The 19453-nt window shown below is 40.8% G+C and overlaps 1 protein-coding gene across 1 annotated transcript in view; it reads left to right on the plus strand.

The window, feature by feature from the left end:
• The window catches only part of LOC144333642 (acyl-coenzyme A oxidase-like protein), a 74357-nt gene that overhangs the window by 39806 nt on the left and 15098 nt on the right, over positions 1-19453 (plus strand). Inside the window, 1 exon segment of the mRNA XM_077958760.1 lies at positions 11036-11137. Coding sequence (XP_077814886.1) covers positions 11036-11137 — 102 coding nt within the window.

Consider the following 19453-nt stretch of genomic DNA (forward strand, 5'->3'; position numbering starts at 1 on the left):
CTAAAACACCAAAAGCAATGGCAATAAAAGCCAAAATTGACAAATGGGATCCAATTAAACTAAAGAGCTTTGGCACAACAAAAGAAACTATCATCAGAGTGAACAGGCGACCTATAGAATGGGAGAAAATTTTTGCAACCTATCCTTCTGACAAAGGGCTAATATCCAGAATCTACAAAGAACTTAAATTTACAAGAAAACAAACAAACAACCCCATCAAAAAGTGGGTGAAGGATATGAATAGACATTTCTCAAAAGAAGACATTTATGCGACCAACAAACATATGAAAAAAGCTCATCATCACTGGTCATTAGAGAAATGTAAATCAAAACCACAATGAGATACCATCTCATGCCAGTTAGAATGGCATTCATTAAAAAGTCAGGAAACGACAGATGCTGGAAAGGATGTGGAGAAATAGGAACACTTTTACACTGTTGGTGGAAGTGTAAATTAGTTCAACCATTGTGGAAGACACTGTGGCAATTTCTGGTTCTAGATTCCAAGGATCTACCATTTGATCCAGCAATCCCATTAGTGGGTATATACCCAAAGGATTGTAAATCATGCTACTATAAAGACACATGCACACATATGTTTATTGCAGCACTGTTCACAATAGCAAAATCTTGGAACCAACCCAAATGCCCACCAGTGATAGACTGGATAAAGAAAATGTGGCACATGTACACCGTGGAATACCATGTAGCCATAAAAAAGGGTAAGTTCATGTGCTTTTCAGGGACATGGATGAAGCTAGAAACTATCATTCTCAGCAAACTAACACAAGAACAGAAAACCAAACACCACATGTTCTCACTCATAAGTAGGAGTTGAACAATGAGCACACATGGACACAGGGAGGGGAAGATCACACATCGGGGCCTGTCAGGGGGTTGGGGTTAGGGGAGGGATAGCATTAGGAGAAATACCTAATGTAGATGATGGGTTGATGGGTTCAGCAAACCACCATGGCACATGTATACCTATGTAACAAACCTGCATGTTCTGCACATGTATCCCAGAACTTAAATTATAATAATTAAAAAAAAAAGAATTAATTCCAACTCTTGCTCTATCATTTAACTTTCTTCATGCCTCTGTTTCTTCATGTGTAAAATGGGGGCTGTGTCAGGGGTCCCCAAGACTATCCTCAGTTTCAGGGATTTGCTAGAAGGTCTCATAGGATGCAGATAGGCTGTTATATTCATAGGTATAGTTTATTACAGCAAAAAAAAATACAGATTAAAATCAGCAAAGGGAAAAGGTACAGGGGGTGAAGTCCAGGAAAGATCAGCAAGCTTCCAATTGTCCACTTCCAGTGGAGTCTATAGACAGCATTTAATTCTCCAAACAATGACGTGTGACAACATGTGCAAGGTGGTGGCAACCAGATCACCCAAACCTTGGAGTCCAGGGTTTTTTTTTTTTTTTTTATCAGTCACATAAGCATGTAGCACTCATGTGACTGACCTCAGCTCCTCAGACCATATCGCACAACTCCCCTAGAGGTAAAAGTGATGCACCATGACCCAAAGGTCCAGGCATACAAACACACTCATACCAGGAAAGATACTACAAGAGTTCAAAAGTCTCTCTCCCAAGAGCCAGGCAAGGGCCAGTCCAGAAAACTTTGGGTTTGTGCAAGATTTGAGCAGCCCAGACCTGTTAACTCTTTCCTGCACAGGTCTACAACTTTTAGCTTTTAGAGTTATTATGAGGACTAAATGAGGTGGATATAAAATACCTTGTAGTATCTGACACATGGTAGGTGTTTGATAAATATTAGCTATTAGACTCTGTAGACAGAGATTTCAAAGAGGCACATGGATTTGTGAGGAAGAAAAACAGAAACATTATTCTGACAATACATCCAGAAAAAAAATGTGATTTGGGGCCAGGAGTGGTGGCTCATACCTGCAATCTCCACACTTTGGGAGGCCAAGGGGAAAGGATTGCTTGAGCCCAGGAGTTCAAGACCAGCCTGGGCAAGATGGCAAGATCCCATCTCTCCAATACAATAAAAAAGGTTATGATTTGAGACATACTTATAGAAACCAGGGTAGGAGTAGAGGGACTGTCTTATGGACACAGGTCTAAGGAACACACACACACACACACACACACACACACACAAACACACACACACAATGAGAAGTGGAACGATTGTGGGGGAGACATTTGTCCAAATATAAACACAAAGCATTTAATAAATGTCAGTAGGGCCAAACCCCAGCATAACATGAGGCTTGACAAATAATCTTATACAAATTTAAAAGGCCATTTTTAGCTATATTCAAGATGTGAAGAGATGGACTCTTGGTTTAGGCAAGAAAAATTTGGTATTAATATGTGGCAAAAAGAAAGCAAAGCGAATTATCTCCTATTATGTTCTCATCTTCTCTCTGAAGGAATGTTGTTCTCAGTTGGAAAGGACTTGTGATTGACAGAGATTTCAAACCAAGGAGGACAAAAGAAATTCCAGAATATTATAAATAAGCAAATGTCCACCTTTTCAAAGACAGCTAACAACACAATGACAGGATCAAATCCACACATATCAATACTAACCTTGAATGTAAATGAGCTAAATGACCCAATTAAAAGGCACAGAGTGGCCAACTGGATAAAGAGCAAGACCCAATAGTATGCTGTCTTCAAGAAACCTGTCTCATATGCAATGACATCCATAGGCTCAAAATGAAGGGATGGTGAAAAATCGACCAAGCAAATGGAAAACGGGGAAAAAAAGCAGAGGTGGCAATCCTAATTTCAGACAAAACATACTTTAAGCCAACAAAGATTTTAAAGGCAAAGAAGGACATTACACAATAGTAAAGGATTCAATTCAACAAGATGTAACTACCCTAAATGTATATGCACCCCACACAGGAACACCCAGATTCATAAAGCAAGTTCTTAGAGACCTATGAAGAGACTTACATTCCCACACAATAATAGTAGGAAGCTTCAGCACCTCAATGACAGACAGATCATTGAGGCAGCAAATTAACAAAAGTATTCAGGACCTGAACTCAGCACTGGATCAAATGGACCTGATAGACATCTACATAACTCCCCACCCAAATACAACAGAAGATACCTTCATCTCATTGCTACATGGCACATACTCCAAAATTGACCACACAGTCGGATATAAAACAACACTCAGCAAATTCAAAAACACTGAAATCATACCAACCGTGCTCTTGGACCACAGAGCAATAAAAGTAGAAATCAAGACTAAGAAAATTGCTAAAACCATATAATTACATAGAAATTAAACAACCTGCTCTGAATGACTTCTGAGTAAACAGTGAAATTAAGGCAGAAATCAAGAAGTTCTTTGATACTAATGAGAACAAAGATACAATATAGCAGAATCTCTGGGACACAGGTAAGGTAGTGTTAAGAGGGAAATTTTTATCGCTAAATGCCCACATCGTAAAGTTGGAAAGATCTGAAATTAATTACCCAACATTACAATAAGAGGAACTAAAGAAGCAAGAGTAAGCCAACCCCTAAACTAGCAGAAGACAAGGAATAACCAAAATCAAAGCAGAACTGAAGGAGATTGAGACATAAAAAAAAAAAACAAAAGATCAACAAATCCAAAAGTTGGTTCTTTGAAAAAATTAATAAGATAAATAGAACACTAGCTAGACTAATAAAAAAGAAAAGAAAGTCCAAATAAACACAATTAGAAATGACAAAGGGGATGTTACCACCAACTCCACAGAAATACAAATAACCATCAGAGACTCCTATGAATCTCTGTATACACACAAACCAGGAAATCTGGAAGAAATGGATAAGTTCCTAAACACATACATCCTCCCAAGGCTAAACTAGGAAGAAACTGAATCCCTCAACAGACCAATAATGAGCTCCAAAATTGAATCAGTAATAAATAGCCTACCAACCAAAAATAGCCCAGGACCAGATTCACAGCCAAATTCTACCAGATATACAAAGAAGACCTGATATCATTACTACTGAAACTATTTCAAAACATTGAGAAGGGACACCTCCCCAACTCATTCTATGAGGCTGGCATCATCCTGATACCAAAGCCTGGCAGAGACACAACAAAAAAAGAAAACTTTAGGGCAATATCCTTGATGAACGTAGGTGCACAAATACTCAAGTAAATCCTAGCAAATCAAATCCAGCAGTATGTAAAAAGCTAATCCACCATGATCAAGTAGTTTTTATCCTTGAGATGCTAGGTTAGTTCAACATACACAAGTTAATAAATGTGATTCATCACATAAACAGAACTAAAGACAAAAACCATATGATTATCTCAATAGATGCAGATGAAATTTGATAGATATATGTGAATGGAATTGCATTCCTGATTTGGCTCTCAGCTTGGATATTGTTGGTGTACAGAGGGTGTGTTGTTGGTTTATTGAGGGTTTTTAACATGAAGGAATGTTGCATTTTATGGAACATCTTTGATAAAAGCCACTGAAGGAACATACTTGAACATAATAAGAGTCATCTATGAAAAACCCACAGTCAAAATTATACTGAATGGGCAAAAGCTGGAAGCATTCCCCTTGAAAACCAGCACAAGACAAGGATCCCCTCTCTCACTACCCCTGCTTAACATAGTAAGTCCTGGCCAGAGCTATGAGGCAAGATAAATAAATAAAAGGTATCCAACTAGGAAGGGAAGTCAAACTATTCCTGTTTGCAGACGACATGAACATATGTCTAGAAAAACCCTATGGTCTCTACCCAAAAGCTCCTTGAGCTAATAAACAACTTCAGCAAATTTCAGGATACAAAATCAACATATAAAAATCAGTAGCATTCCGATACACCAACAAAATCCAAGTTCAGAGCCAAATCAGAAATGCAATCCCATTCACAATTGACACAAAAAGAAGAAAATACCTAGAAATACAAATAACCAGAAATGTGAAAGATCTCTATGATGAAAATTATAAAACACTGCTCAAAGAAATCAGAGATGACACAAACAAATGGAAAAACATGCCATGCTTATGGATAGGAAGAATCAATATTGATAAAATGGCCATCCTGACCAAAACAATTTACAGATTTAATGCTATTCCTCTCAAACTATCAATGACATCCTTCACAGAACTAGAAAAAGCTCTTTTAAAATTCATACAGAACCAAAAAAGATTCCAAATAGCCAAGGCAATCCTAAGCAAAAAGAACAAAGCTGGAGGTATCATATTACTCAACTTCAAACTGTATTACAGATACAGTAATCAAAATATCATGGTACTGGTACAAAAACTGACACAGAAACCAATGGTACAGAATAGAGAGCCCAGAAATAATGCTGCACACCTACAATGCAGCACACCATCTGATCTTTGACAAAGCTAACAAAGCAAGCAATGAGGAGAGGACTCCCTAGTCAGTAAATGGTGCTGGGATAACTGACTAGCCATATGCTAAAGACTGAAACTGGACCCCTTCCTTATACCATATACAAAAATCAACTCAAGGTGGATCAAAGACTTAAATGTAAAACCTAAACCTATGATAACCTGGGAAATACCATTCCAGATGTAGGAACTGGCAAAGATTTCATTACAAAGATGCCAAAAGCAATTAAAACAGAAGCAAAAATTAACAAATTGGATCTAATTAAACTAAAGAGTTTCTTCACAGCAAAAGAAACTATCAACAGAGTGAACAACCATCCTACAGAATGGGAGAAAATATTTGCAAACTGTACATCTGACAAAGGTCTAATATCCAACATCTATAAGGAACTTAAATTTATTTATTTATTTATCTTTTTTTTTTTTTTTGAGACGGAGTCTTGCTCTGTCACCCAGGCTGGAGTGCAGTGGCCGGATCTCGGCTCACTGCAAGCTCTGCCTCCTGAGTTTACGCCATTCTCCTGCCTCAGCCTCCCAAGTAGCTGGGACTACAGGTACCCGCCACCTCGCCCGGCTAGTTTTTTTGTATTTTTTTTTTAGTAGAGACGGGGTTTCACTGTGTTAGCCAGGATGGTCTCGATCTCCTGACCTCGTGATCCGCCCGTCTCGGCCTCCCAAAGTGCTGGGATTACAGGCTTGAGCCACCGCACCCGGCCGGAACTTAAATTTATAAGACAAAAACAAACAACCCCATTGAAGAGTAGGCAAAGAACATGAAGAGACACTTCAAAAGAAGACATACATGTGGCCAACAAGCATATGAAAAAATGCTCAATATCACTAATCATTAGAAAAATGCAAATCAAAACCACAATAAGAAACCATCTCACACCAGTCAAAATGGCTATTATTAAAAAGTCAAAAAATAACAGATGCTGGCAAGGTTGCAGAGAAAAAGGGGACGCCTATATACTGCTGGTGGGAGTGTAAATTAGTTCAACCATTGCTGAAAGCAGTGTGGCAATTCCTCAAAGAACTAAAAGCAGAATTACCATTCAACCCAGCAATCCCACTACTGGGCATATACCCAAAGGAATATAAATCATTCTACCATAAGGATACATGCATGCATGTGTTCACTGCAGCACCATTCACAATAGCAAAGACATGCAATCAACTGAAATGCCCATTAATGGTAGGCTTCATAAAGAAAATGTGGTATATATACTATGCAGCCTTAAAAGAAAAAATGAGATAATGTCCTTTGCAGGAACGTGGATAGAGCTGGAGTTCATTATCCTTAACAAGTCAGCATAGGAACAGAAAACCAAGTTCTACTTATTCTCACTTTTAAGTGGGAGCTAAATAATGAGAACACATGGACACACAGAGGGGAACAACAGACACTGGGGCCAACCTTAGGGTACAGGGTGGGAAGAGGGAGAGGATCAGGAAAAATAACTATGGGGTACTAGGCTTGGTACATGCGTGATGAAATAATCTATACACCAGACTCCCCATGACATCAGTTGAACTATACCCACACATATATCCCTGAACCTAAAATAAAAGTTAAAACAAAAACAAGAAAAAGTAGATATGGGAAACTATAGAATCTGAGATTAATATAAATCCAAGTTAAAATTCTACAAAAGACTATTCCAGATAGTTTATGTACAAATAGAAAAGGGACCATCACTAGAAGGCTGCCTAGTTAGGTAAGGATAAGTAAAGATTAATTAAGTAAGGTTTATCCTTCCTTTCTTATACGTCCTTTCTTAATCAGGTTACTAGAAGAGAAAATTTGGGCCCAGGTGTGGTGGCTCACGCCTGTAATCCCAGCACTTTGGGAGGCCAAGGCAGGTGGATCACGAGGTCAAGAGATTGAGACCATCCTGGCCAACATGGTAAAACCCCATCTCTACTAAAAATATAAAAAATTAGCTGGGCATGGTGGTGCAAGCCTGTAGGCCCAGCTACTCAGGAGGCTGAGAAAGGAGAATCACTTGAACCAGGGAGGCGGAGGTCGTAGTGAGCCGAGATCACACCACTGCACTCCAGCCTGACGACAGAGCGAGACTCCATCTCAAAAAGAAAAAAAAGAAAAGAGAGGAAAGTTGGAAAAATGGATGATGTGTCTCAATTTTGGCCAACATTTTGCCAAACTCTCATGATCTCCTATAGATCAACTAGAGAAAGAAGAGTCAGGGAATATTCCATTAAATAAGTTTCCAGAGAGCTTGAATCAAGCTTCAGATAACTTGAATTAAGCTGATGTAGACCTATCAGCTGACAAGACTTTACAAACTTGTAAATGACACAACACATCAGGTGACTTAACCAAAATTCATAAAGAACTCCTTGGGGAGTTCAAGGTAGGCCATATCAACAAGATGACTTTAAAATAAATTTAAAATTAAAATCATTCCCTTAAGGATGTATATATGTATGTATGGGTTAGTTGAAAATAGTTTATGGGGGGAAAGGCTTAGTTAGGAATGTCAAATGATCAAATGTTTGATATAAACCAAATGTGCATGGTATTCTTTCACTTATTTATTCAAAAATATTATATACCAACTATAAAAGCACATTCTGCCTTGCTTTGCATGTAAAAGTGTAGAATCCAAAACTAGGGCAATAATGGTGCTGCAGACGCCATAGTGATGAGACAAAACTGGATATTGCGTTTAGTTTTATAAGACACCTTGGAGAAGAGAATTAACCATCCAGACTAGGCCACCAGTTTCAAGGTGGCCCAAGAGTTGAAACCAGGTGTTAAGAGGAGATTGACAATCTATCGAGGCTGATCATCCTGAAGATGGGAGACTAAGTGAAGATGTGAAAAATGTCTTTAAATATTTTAAAGGCTATTGTCTGGAAGCTTTCATAGACTACTGCTTGGTTTCTTAGGTAGCAGAAGTTATAACATCAATAGCTATGAGTTATACGAAATTGGGTTTCAGTTAATATCACACAGTGTGTCAGCTCCTTTACCAGACCCTAGGCATATAAAGATGAGCAGGACAAGATCCCCTTCCTCACAGTTAATCTATAAATTCATATTCCATATAGAGAAGTGGCTTCAGACACAATGGCTCTTCCAACAATGAGATTCATTAGGAAACTGGATGCCTCTTAACACACTGAGCTCCCATCTCTGGAACACAAAAGGAAAGACATTTCAGGTACTGTTTGGGGCACTGAGGCTGGGCTGATGGTACCTGTGCCTAGCTGTGGTGTTCTGGTAGCTGCCAAGAACCAGGACTCCTATTTACCAGGACAAGCAAAGGGGGTAGCACAAGGAGAGTCTGAGCTGTGTTCCTGGAGGAAAGCAAAAGATTAAAGCCAAAAAAGTGGCCCTGAGAATCAGGTACAAAAAAGCCACAGACTGTCAACAGGAGAGCAATTCTCGAGTCCAAAGAAGGGAAGAGCAGACATAGCCAGGATGCATGGTGTGAGCCTGGGGAAAACCATCATTTGGGAACAGCCTGGGAATGCCAGCCAGTTAGTGGCTTGTTGGGAGCTCCATGTGATCAAGCAGGCTTTGGCTTGGATCAGATGGGATTGGACAAGACGCTGAATGACCCTTTGTCAGGGGTGTTAGAGATGGGACTTGTGATAGATGTCTTCCATTTGCCTCTGTAGCTCTGCTCACCACTCTTCTCTACCCCGTGTGGATCTAGGAAGTTGACCTACATGGCCTGCATCCGTGGAATCCTCGCCCTTTGGATCTACTTTGGTTTAGATAACAGCTAGAGCAGTGGTTTGGAGTCTTTGAAGAGGTCCTGCATATCCCTTGTTAGCTGAGAATAGCTAGACATTAAAGAGCGGGGAAGAGAGTGGAGTTAGAATCCCTCTGTTCCCTGCTTGCCTCACCATGGGGTCACCTTGGGATTGCTGTTTTTCTTGGATGAGGGTCACAGCTCCTCTTAAAATGTTCCTGTTTACATAGCTTTTTCTTCCAGGATCCAGCAGCCACTCCCTGCCCTCTACCCTCTAAGCCTAGAAGGTGGTAACAGCTCCAGTTACTAGCTCCAGGTACTGCACTATCTCTTAGGGATCTCCTACATCTTGTCCATCCTATTTAAATACTTCTTAGATTATACTAATGTGAACGTATCATCTGTTTCTTGGTTGAACCCTGGCTGATACAGGATTCTGGACTGAGTAACAAGATGGACTAGATTATTTCTAAGAACTCTTACACTTCTAGAGCTCCGGATTTCTTGTCACTGATCTTATATTTTTGTATCCCTGAGTGATGAGGATTAAATTTCTGCACCTAGAAACTCACAGCAAATATTTTTGTAGCACATAAGAAGTTCATCTAGAGACTCATGATTTGGCTTAACCACATAATTTATATGATTTATTATTTTTATAAGAATTTGTGTCTTCAGTATGAATTGCAGTTCATAGTCTCAGTTGCTCACACTATGTCTGAAGGGTCAGCTAACATCTTTATTGGTGTCATGTAAAAGAGCCAAAGGGCACTTAATCTGGCCAAGCAACTACTGTCCAGACTTTGGCAATTTCATAAAAGAGCTGAAATTAATCTGAAATATCTTTCATAAATAAGCTGCTCAGCCACACAGTGACACTTTCTGGGAAGATTGAATAGTTGAGGCTCCTCATAATGATGCTGATCCAAGGACACGCTAGAACCTCAAGAAAAGAACGAGGAGACCACAGGGTCTGCGTGACTGTGAACCGCATGACTTCTGAGTCTGATAAGCCATAGAAGGCAAATTGTCTTCTGGTGGGACGATCATTTCTATTTGACTCAGAATAAGAGGGTTTTGTTTTTGCTTGGTTTGGTTTTGAGGCTATCTTACTTCTAAGGAGTCATTATCTTTTTGAGATACACAGTGAGATGTTTGTGGATGAAATGATATGACTGAGGTCTGCTTTGCAGTGATACAGAGAGGGGGAATAGGTGGGAGCAGAGTCAAAACAAGATTTGTGGTGAGTGGATATGGGTGATGGAGACATGAGGCCCATACTATGCTCTCTATTTTTGTGTGATTTTGGAATTATTGAATATTAAGAGTTATGTGAATAAACAGTTAAATAAAAAGTGACTTCTTCCTACAGGGAAACTCATTTATTTTTGCTTGGTACCCATGATGTGATGCAGAAGCTCTGTGTGTAGGTTTCAGAAACGTAATAGGAAAAAACATATTGAAACAAAATGTAAATGAGGATTGCTATTCTTTTGTGAAAGTTTACCCAAATCATGCTCAATGGAAAATATCAAGATATTATTATTCAGGATGTACTTTTAGAGTATCTTTCATGTGGACTTTGCTGTATGGACTTTGCTCCTAAATAACTTGGGGTAGAGGAGAACCAGGTAAGTTATATATGAAATAAGATTGGTTGTGAATTAAAATTTCTTCAGTTTTGGGGAAGGATACATGGGAGTTCATTATACTATTTGTTCTACTTTTGTATATGCTTTAAATTTTTCATAGAACTTTTTTAAAAAAAGAAACCTATACTGCACATCCAAAACATGGCCATTTTACATTAGGAAAGTATTAACTTTTATGATTTTATGAAATGTAATATTATGTTATTTCTCTTTCACCTCCTTAGATTTTGTGTTTTCTAATATATTGCTATTTGTCCATTTCTTTTGTTTTCCCCCACTCCTTAGTTTTGTCTGTTGTATGGAACCAAGTTGGTTTTTCAGGAGCGGGCCTGGTATTTAGAACATAAATACTTGACTCCCGTGGCCAGCCTGAGGATCAGGAATCAGGTAAGGTCCCTGGGGTACAGAAAAACACTTTGTACATCAGCCTGGTCTCTTTGCTTTCTTAGTAAACAGTCCTGCCAATCTTCTATCGGTTTCCACTCATGGATTTTTATGCCTCTGGGACTTCACATATATGTTTTCACTGCCTATCATGATCGTATTACACTTCAGAGTTTAGGTGACAAGGGAATGACTCATTGTACATGAGCTTTCTAAATGAAAAAGAGAGGAAGGTGTCAAAGTGTTTTCCTTGTCGTGGCAAAAAAAAAAAAGTATTAATGATTTCTTTTCTGCTTCTTATCAAAGCCTATTAATACATTGTTCATATTAAGAAGAAAGACCCGGGGTATTTTTATGTCAGTGGTAGCCATGGGGAATTCAATACAATAGCTATGGAGCACCTGAAAAAGAAGGTGAGGCCGGTATTCACCACTAAAATGCTACTGCAAAGAAAAAGAATGTGAAACAGCATACTCATCAGTAAAACACATTTCTGATTACGTCCTTTCTGCAGGAGAGATGCTGAAACACAAACAGGTGTAAGACTCAGTCTCCACATAAAGGGAGATCATATCCAAGGACACAAAACCAACTTTAAAAACATAAATACTGGCCAGGTATGGTGGCTCATGCCTGTAATCCCAGCACTTTGGGAGGCTGAGGCGAGCAGATCTCCTGAGCTCAGGAGTTCGACTCCACCTTGGACAAAATGGTGAAACCCTGTCTCTACCAAAATACAAAAAAATTAGCTGGGCATGTGCCTGTAGTCCCAGCTACTCGGGAGGCTGAGGCACGAGAATTGCTTGAGCCCCGGAGTTGGAGGTTGCAGTGAGCAGAGATCGTGCCACTGCACTCCAATTTGGGCTACAGAGTGAGACTCCATCTCAAAACAAAACAAAACAACAACAACAACAACAACAGCAAAACACACACACACACACACACACACACACACAAATACTCTCACAGGGGCATGGAGGTTTTCAAATGAACTTGGCCATAAGAATAAATTCAGAGTTGACAGAACAGATGTCTTAGGAATAAATGCCATTCTTATGCTAGACCTTGAAGAATAGAAAATTAAGAGGTGGTGGCCCAGTTGAGAGGGGAAAATGCAGTTGAAACTTCAGACAGGGTTGATAAAGGGAGGAAGACCATAGAAATGGAGTACTTAGACATATTAATAAATAATACAGACTTTACCTGTCTAAAGGCAAACCTGGAGAAGTCTTCAGGAATCAGACTACAGTGGACCCTGGAGAACCTGGAAGAACCTTTTTCCTTTTCAGGAAAACAGAGAAAAGTATATGTAATGATGCTACAGTAATGTATTTCTATATAACAAATGACTCCAAACTTATGACTTAAAACAACCACCACGTATTATTTGTCTTGGTCCATTTTTTGCTGCTGTAACAGAATACCATAGACTGGGTAATTTATAAGGAAAAGACATGCATTGCTTACAGTGCTGGAAGATGGAAAGTCCAAGGTCGAGGGGACCACGTCTGGCAAGGGCCTACGTGTAGCACCATCCCATGGAAGGGAAGAGCAAGAGAGCGTGAAAGCAAGAGAGAAGGAAGGGAGGGGTTGAACTTATCGTTTTATTAGGAAACACTCCTGAGATAACAGCATTAATCCATTCACGAGGGCAGAGCCCTCATGGCCTATTCACCTTCTAAATGTCATCTCTCTCATCACTGTTGCATTGGGGATTAAGTTTTCAACACATAAACTTTGGGGGACACATTCAAGCCACAACATCATTTCTCATGATTTTGCACTCTAGACAGAGTTCAGCTATTAACAGACAGTTCTTCTGCTCCATGTGGTGGCTGCTGGGGTTAGGGGTTCAAAATGACTTCTTCACTCTTATGGCTGGCACCTCAGCTAGGATGACAGGAATAGATGGGCAATTGTCTCCTTCCATGTAGCCTAGTTTGGGCCTGTTCACAGTAGGGTAGTTTCAGGTGGTCGAATGTTTTATTTGATGGCTTCCAGGAAGGAGAAAGTAGAAGATGCCAGTCTTCTTAAAGGATAGGCCAAGAACTAACAGTGTTACTTCCACTGAATTCTATCAGTCAAAGGAAGTCACAGTGCCAGCACAGATTCAGAGCTGGAGGAGACACTTAACCGCTTGATGTGAGGAGTACGTGTACACGCTGGGAAGGAAAGAATTGATGGCAGCTATCTTTGAAGACTATTTCCCACAAAGAGAGTGCCCACTTTGGGAAGATGGAAGAATACTTTTTAATTAGAAACAAACAAACAAAAAAAACTACATAAGGGAAGATTTTAAATCTGTGCCACCAGGTGTTTCAGTGACACAGAATTAGATAAACAATATACAATATATCAAAGGAATATTTAGTGAAGGAAATGAACTTTCATATAAAACATTGAAGTGCTTTTGTATTTTTTTTTTTTTTTTTTTTGAGATGGAGTCTTGCTTTGTCACCCAGGCTGGAGTGCAGTGGCATGATCTCAGCTCAGTGCAACCTCGGCCTCCCAGGCTCAAGTGATTCTCTTGTCTCAGCTTCCTGAGTAGCTGGGATTACAGGCACCCGCCACCATGCCTGGCTAATTTTTGTGTTCTTAGCAGAGATTGGGTTTCACCATGTTGGCCAGGCTGGTCTTCAACTCCTGGACTCAAGTGATCCGCCAGTCTTGGCCTCCCAAAGTGCTGGGATTACAGGCATGATCCACCACACCCGGCCTGCTTTTGTATTCTTACAGTGCCACATGCTTTCCACACTTCTCACTTACTGGATCCTCTTAACAGCCTGGGAGATAAGCAGGCAGGAGCCAGCCACTGTGGAACAAGCTTTATCTGTAGGGCTATAGGACATCTCAAAGCCTTCTTTGTCACATCGCTGAGCTGCCAACCCTGAGCACTCATCCCGTTTGCTGGTATCCCCAAAGGGGAGAGGATAGTGGAGCTGGCACAAATCCTTCCTTTCCCACTGCCACCATAACTCTTTGCAGGGATCTCAAGGCTTTAGAGAAATGATTTGCAGCCATTCTTCACAAAAAATATCTGGGACCCTTGGTCAATTGAAAGTGCTACATGAAAGTGTGCTTGCAAAGAGAGTGTGCTTGCAAAGAGAGTGTGCTTGCAAAGAGAGTGTGCTTGCAGAGAAGATTAGAAGAGACTGGGCTGACTGGTATTACTGTCATGGGTCCAGGTGTTTTCACATGATAGCTCTCCACAGTTACTGATTCTTTCTTCAGATGCATCTAACATTCTGGTTACTTCATCCCCCTAGTTTTTAATTCCAATTGTTAGAATTTTTATTTTTAAAATTATTGTTATGTTATTATTATTATTTTGAGACAGAGTCTTGCTCTGTAGCCCAGGCTGGAGTGCAGTGGCCTGATCTTAGCTCACAGCAACCTCTGCCTCCCGGGTCCCCGTTCAAGCCATTCTCCTGCTTCAGCCTCCCGAGTAGCTGGGATTATAGGCACGTGCCATCATGCCCAGCTAATTTTTGTATTTTAGCAGAGATGGGGTTTCATCATGTTGGCCAGGCTGGTCTTGAACTCCTGACCTCGTGATCTGCCCCCTTCAGCCTCCCAAAGTGCTGGGATTACAGGAAAAAAGAAATTTTTTATGTCATACGTGTCACTTTTTCATTTCCTGTTCCCCAAAGATATATTCAATATTGTATTTTATTTTTTATATGTTGAAACTGTGGATTTGCCAAGCTTGTCCATAATACCTGCCTAGTACCCATCAAAACTGACGATGCATGAAAGACGAGAAAACACTGAAGCCATCACAGTGCAGAAGACACTCAGGAGACATGATGACTAAATACAATGCAGTATGCTGCATTGAATCCTAGGACAGAAGTATATGAGTTTCTATGAGGAGAAAAACTGGAAAAATCTGAATAAAGTCTATCGTTTAGTTATTAGTAATGCATTAATATTGGTTTCCTAGTTTTTACAATGAGCCCTAGTTATGGGGAAACTGGGTGAAGGGCATATGAGAAATCTTGTTATCTTTGAAACATTTCTGTAAATCTGAAAGTATTCCAAAATAAAAAGTTTGCTAAAAACAGCAAAAAGTTAGCATAGGGAGATGGCAATCAGCCCAAACTGTTTCTAAATAAATAAAACTTTCCAGAACACCCAGGACTTACACTGACACTCCAGTCTAATGGCAATTAGAAATGCATATATATATATACTTAAAAATTATTTCATTCTCATTAGGATCTTCAAGGAAAGTAAGGCTAATATAATCCCCATTCAACAAATGAGTAAAACTAAGAAAGAGAGACATTAAATGACTGAAATGACTGTCCAAGAGTCTAGCTGAACACAGAAACCAGAACTCCGAATCCCAAATGGAGGTGGGTTAAGCTCCAGGCATCACCTATTTGTAGTCCTGCTTGTTCCCTTGGCAGGACTATAGGGCACTAGACGCCCTGAGGAGTTCACACGCTTCCCCAAAGTGGCAAAATCCATCCACATATTCAGAAGGTAGCCCAAGTGCCCAGTTGTTCACCTGAGGCCCCACAAGAGAAGGAGTTGGGTTGAGGTTTATTTTTAAAATTCCAATCCCCCCCAGTCCTTCAAATTAGATAACTAACGCCCATTCTTTTGTCTGGAACTTCAGTGTTGTCAGAGCAGGTCCATATTCATTCTCATATCATCCTCACAAGCACCCTTTGGTGTGAACAGCTGTTACTCCCCTGTAGGCACTGGGAAACTGAGGTTGACTTGCTGCTTAGTGAGCAAATGGTAAGCTGGGGCTTCTATGGCAAGTTTCGGACTCCACTCCACTGCTGTCCTAGTGTCTCCCGGGCTGGGGAGGAGGATGAGCTGCTCCCCCTTGCTGCCCTCTCTGTGAGACCTTGGCTCGAAGGCCAGTGGTGGTGCCCCGGGGCTCCATCCTAACAAGGTCTCTAAATACACAAGATTCCTGTGTCCTGGCCATTAAGCATTTTTGCAGGGGTATGTAGAGAACAATTGTGTTCTTTGTTCTTGGAAAATTTAGTGTCCAGGCATTATCCTGTTTCAGTCTTCATTAACCCAGACATTTGTATTTATTTTGCTTCAGATAATTATCAGCATTAGTGAGTAGCTATCAGCTGAGGCTCATTTTAAGGAAGAAAGCCTTTCAAAATGACCCAACAGTTAACAATTGTGTATCTCCATTAAAACCGACTTCGTTTTGCTTTTTAAAAAATAAAATAAAGCAAAGATCTCAGCTTCTTAAAGTGGAGAATTTTGATGCAAATGACTATTTGCCTATTAATCTCTTACTTTATCTTTACGCCATCCCTTGAAGTTGACTGAAGTTACGGTAGCCTTATTTTGCTCCCTGAACTCCAGGGCACAGCTGTCCTGCTCTGCCAGCGCCTGCCTGCATTCGGACGTATGGAAAAGAACAAGTACTTGTGAACATGTGGTCAGCCCACGCTGAGAAATCAATGCAGGAGGAAGCTTTTCAGTCTATGTGTGTTGAGAGAACCACAGCCCAGCTGTGGGTTGCAGATCAAAAAAGGACCCTATTCAGTGTGGTGAAAATAATACTTAGCAAAATGTTGAATCAGGTTCTATTTCCTGCCATGAGCTCAAATAATGGAATCATGTGAGCATGCAGGTGATGAAGGACCTGCGGGGAAGTGAGGCGGGCTGTGTAACTCACGCACAGCAGGGAGGAAGGTCACTCCACCTCCCAGGGGCCATAGTGAATTGCCTGTAAAATTAGCAGTGTTGAAAAAGCAAAAACTCATTCACTAAGAGAGAAAATAAATACTGATTGTAACCATGTCCAAGAAATCTGGACACCTCCCCCGTATTTGATCATATTTACACCCATAGCTGCTACTTTCACCCGAACGTTGCCTTAATGTCCTATTTGAGTCATAACTGTCAACTCCGAGATGCATTGTTTCTGTTGGCACCTTAGTGCACCTGAGGCTTTCTCCCATGCCTCTAAGGCTGTTTTCATTTTCGTGTTTCCCTGATGTGCTAGGTGAAGCCCAGATTCATCAGCACAAGCACAATCCTGTTTGTAAAATCCTGAATCCTGTTTGCACCCTTGTTCTTAAGTGGACACAGGAGCAGTTGCAGCAGCCAGTAGCCTTCATCTGCCCTACTGAAAGGAGGCATTCGTTTTCTCCCTGAGTCAGGGATTGCTGCTCAGGAGCCCAGCTGCAATAAGGAGGCCAAGGAGAGCCTGTTGATGACATGTGATTGAGATTCTGACTGTATCTGCTCAAGTCTAAAATGACCACTAGGGCCTGGGTTTTAGTTTCAGTTCAGTCAGTCAAACGGTTGAATCGTAGAGGAAGAAGAGCATTCAAGCCCGTTGATTGATGAGTCATTCAAGTAGTTCTGAGTAGACATTGCCAATGGCATCTTGCTTTATTCTCAGGAGACGTGGCTTGGAGTAAGAATGTGCAGAAGTGTGGTAGACACCAGGCCCCAAAGCCAGGATGCTGCTTGGCTCCTTTGAATGTAGAAGATGGATTACACTCGTTGACTCTTTTAATCTAAGCATAAAGTATAAATGCAGTTACTGCTTGGGATTAAAGAACACAGAAAAAAAATTAGGAGAGAGTTCTAAGCTGGAAAGATGGTGCTGGGATATTAGCCCTTCTCAGATCTGAACTTCAAGAAAAACAAATACCCCACACGCACACCCGCTGGGCTTAGAAAACGGTACATGTGCCCTGAACTTCCTACAAATGTGGTGTTGGTTGTTTTCTATGCCACAGTGAATGTTTCTTTTAATGAAAACTCAGCTTTCCCATCCTTCTATTTCTCATTCCCCAGACCACCTGGATCAAGAGACATGTTCAGACGCTAGAACTGAATGTATCATGAACTAAGGTTTAGGCACAGCATATTGAAAGCATTCATTGGAGTGGGGAAGAGAGATGGGGTTTCTTGGTCACTCACCTCCTACCCGTAGACTTTTGCTTTTCTCTATAATGAATTTGAGGGGGAAAAAAAAAACCTCTGTTTCCCTCACTTCCACCCCATTCACCCCACCCACCCCACCCAGTAAGGCCCATCTGAATTGGCTTCAAGGCAGTGAGAACCCCTGGCTGTGTCATCCTGACTGAAGCTGGTGTGGGGTGTAAGCACAGGGACCTACTCTGCCAGGGTGGGAAGGGACAGCCTCTCCCTGGCTGTGGTCAGTGAGTTGAGGATGTTATTGACATGACATTGAAATGGAGTGGTCACACCGGAAATGCAACTGGGGGTCAAATTTTTAAATCCTCTTTGATTTGAAAGCATCCCCAGAAGTGGTTTTAACCTAGCTTCACATCTGTAGGACTCCTGGTTCACCTCTTGGAGACAGCACGGACCAAGTAGAATGTAGGTGTCTCCTGCTCCACCTTCTCCTACCAGTGCAAAAGACTCTAAAACAGGGAAATAGGGAAAATATTAGTACAAACAGTGTCCTGCTAAGAGATGGGAAAATCTCTCTTTTTCCTACCCCTTTCCTTCTACTCCTGACCTTGCATGCTCCTCAGTGGTATAAAATACACTGTTGAACCTATAAATGCAGGCCATTCAAGTCAGGTTAAGAAAATCTAAATGGGATTTGGTTTCTTCAGTTTGGCCAGTAAAAGGGACCCTGAGGTCACCCCCTGCAATCCCAGTTTCCTCATGGCAGCCACCTGGTCAACCCTCTTGCTATGCCTCACAGTACAGCCTTGTGTATCCGGAGACTGAGCTGGGATCATTCTATTTTCTTCATTCAAGGGTAACTAATAAGCACAAGAGAGGGCAAATTGTTTTGCTGAGCTCCAGCCTCTGAGTTTCTCTGGCAGCTGCATTATCCTGGTCTCCTTGGGGAGATGCTTAAAGTGCTGGGAAATTGGGTGCCCTTCTCCATGAGTGTCTTTGGGTTCATACCCTCGGTCCAGGATGCACAGTGAGAATTTCTGACTGGTGAAACTTGCACCTAAGAAGAGCCGTGTTGCACAAAAAAAGGACCTCTCAGGAGATGAGACTCATCTGAGTCCAATCAGATTCCAGTAGTGTGGTTAAGAAAGTGGATTTTACTATGATTCCAGGGAATTTAAATAAATTACTGAACTTGAAACAGAAATGACCCCTACTATATCTATTTTTGTATAAATTAATATTCTAGCTAGAAATAATAACTTTTATAGTGTAAAATGTGTTTGTAGTTGCTTTTCATTTTTCTGATGGTAAGTTACCTTTTCCCTTTTATTTTGCAGATGAGCCATTGCTGTGGCCTGTTCCATTTCACTTCTCTTCCCTTCTCTGGGGGACTCAAAGTATTTGGTACTTAGTAACCATTAAAAGATAGCACACAGGGGCCGA

The sequence above is a fragment of the Macaca mulatta genome, chromosome 13, assembly GCF_049350105.2.
Source record: "Macaca mulatta isolate MMU2019108-1 chromosome 13, T2T-MMU8v2.0, whole genome shotgun sequence".
Classification (NCBI taxonomy): Eukaryota; Metazoa; Chordata; class Mammalia; order Primates; family Cercopithecidae; genus Macaca; species Macaca mulatta.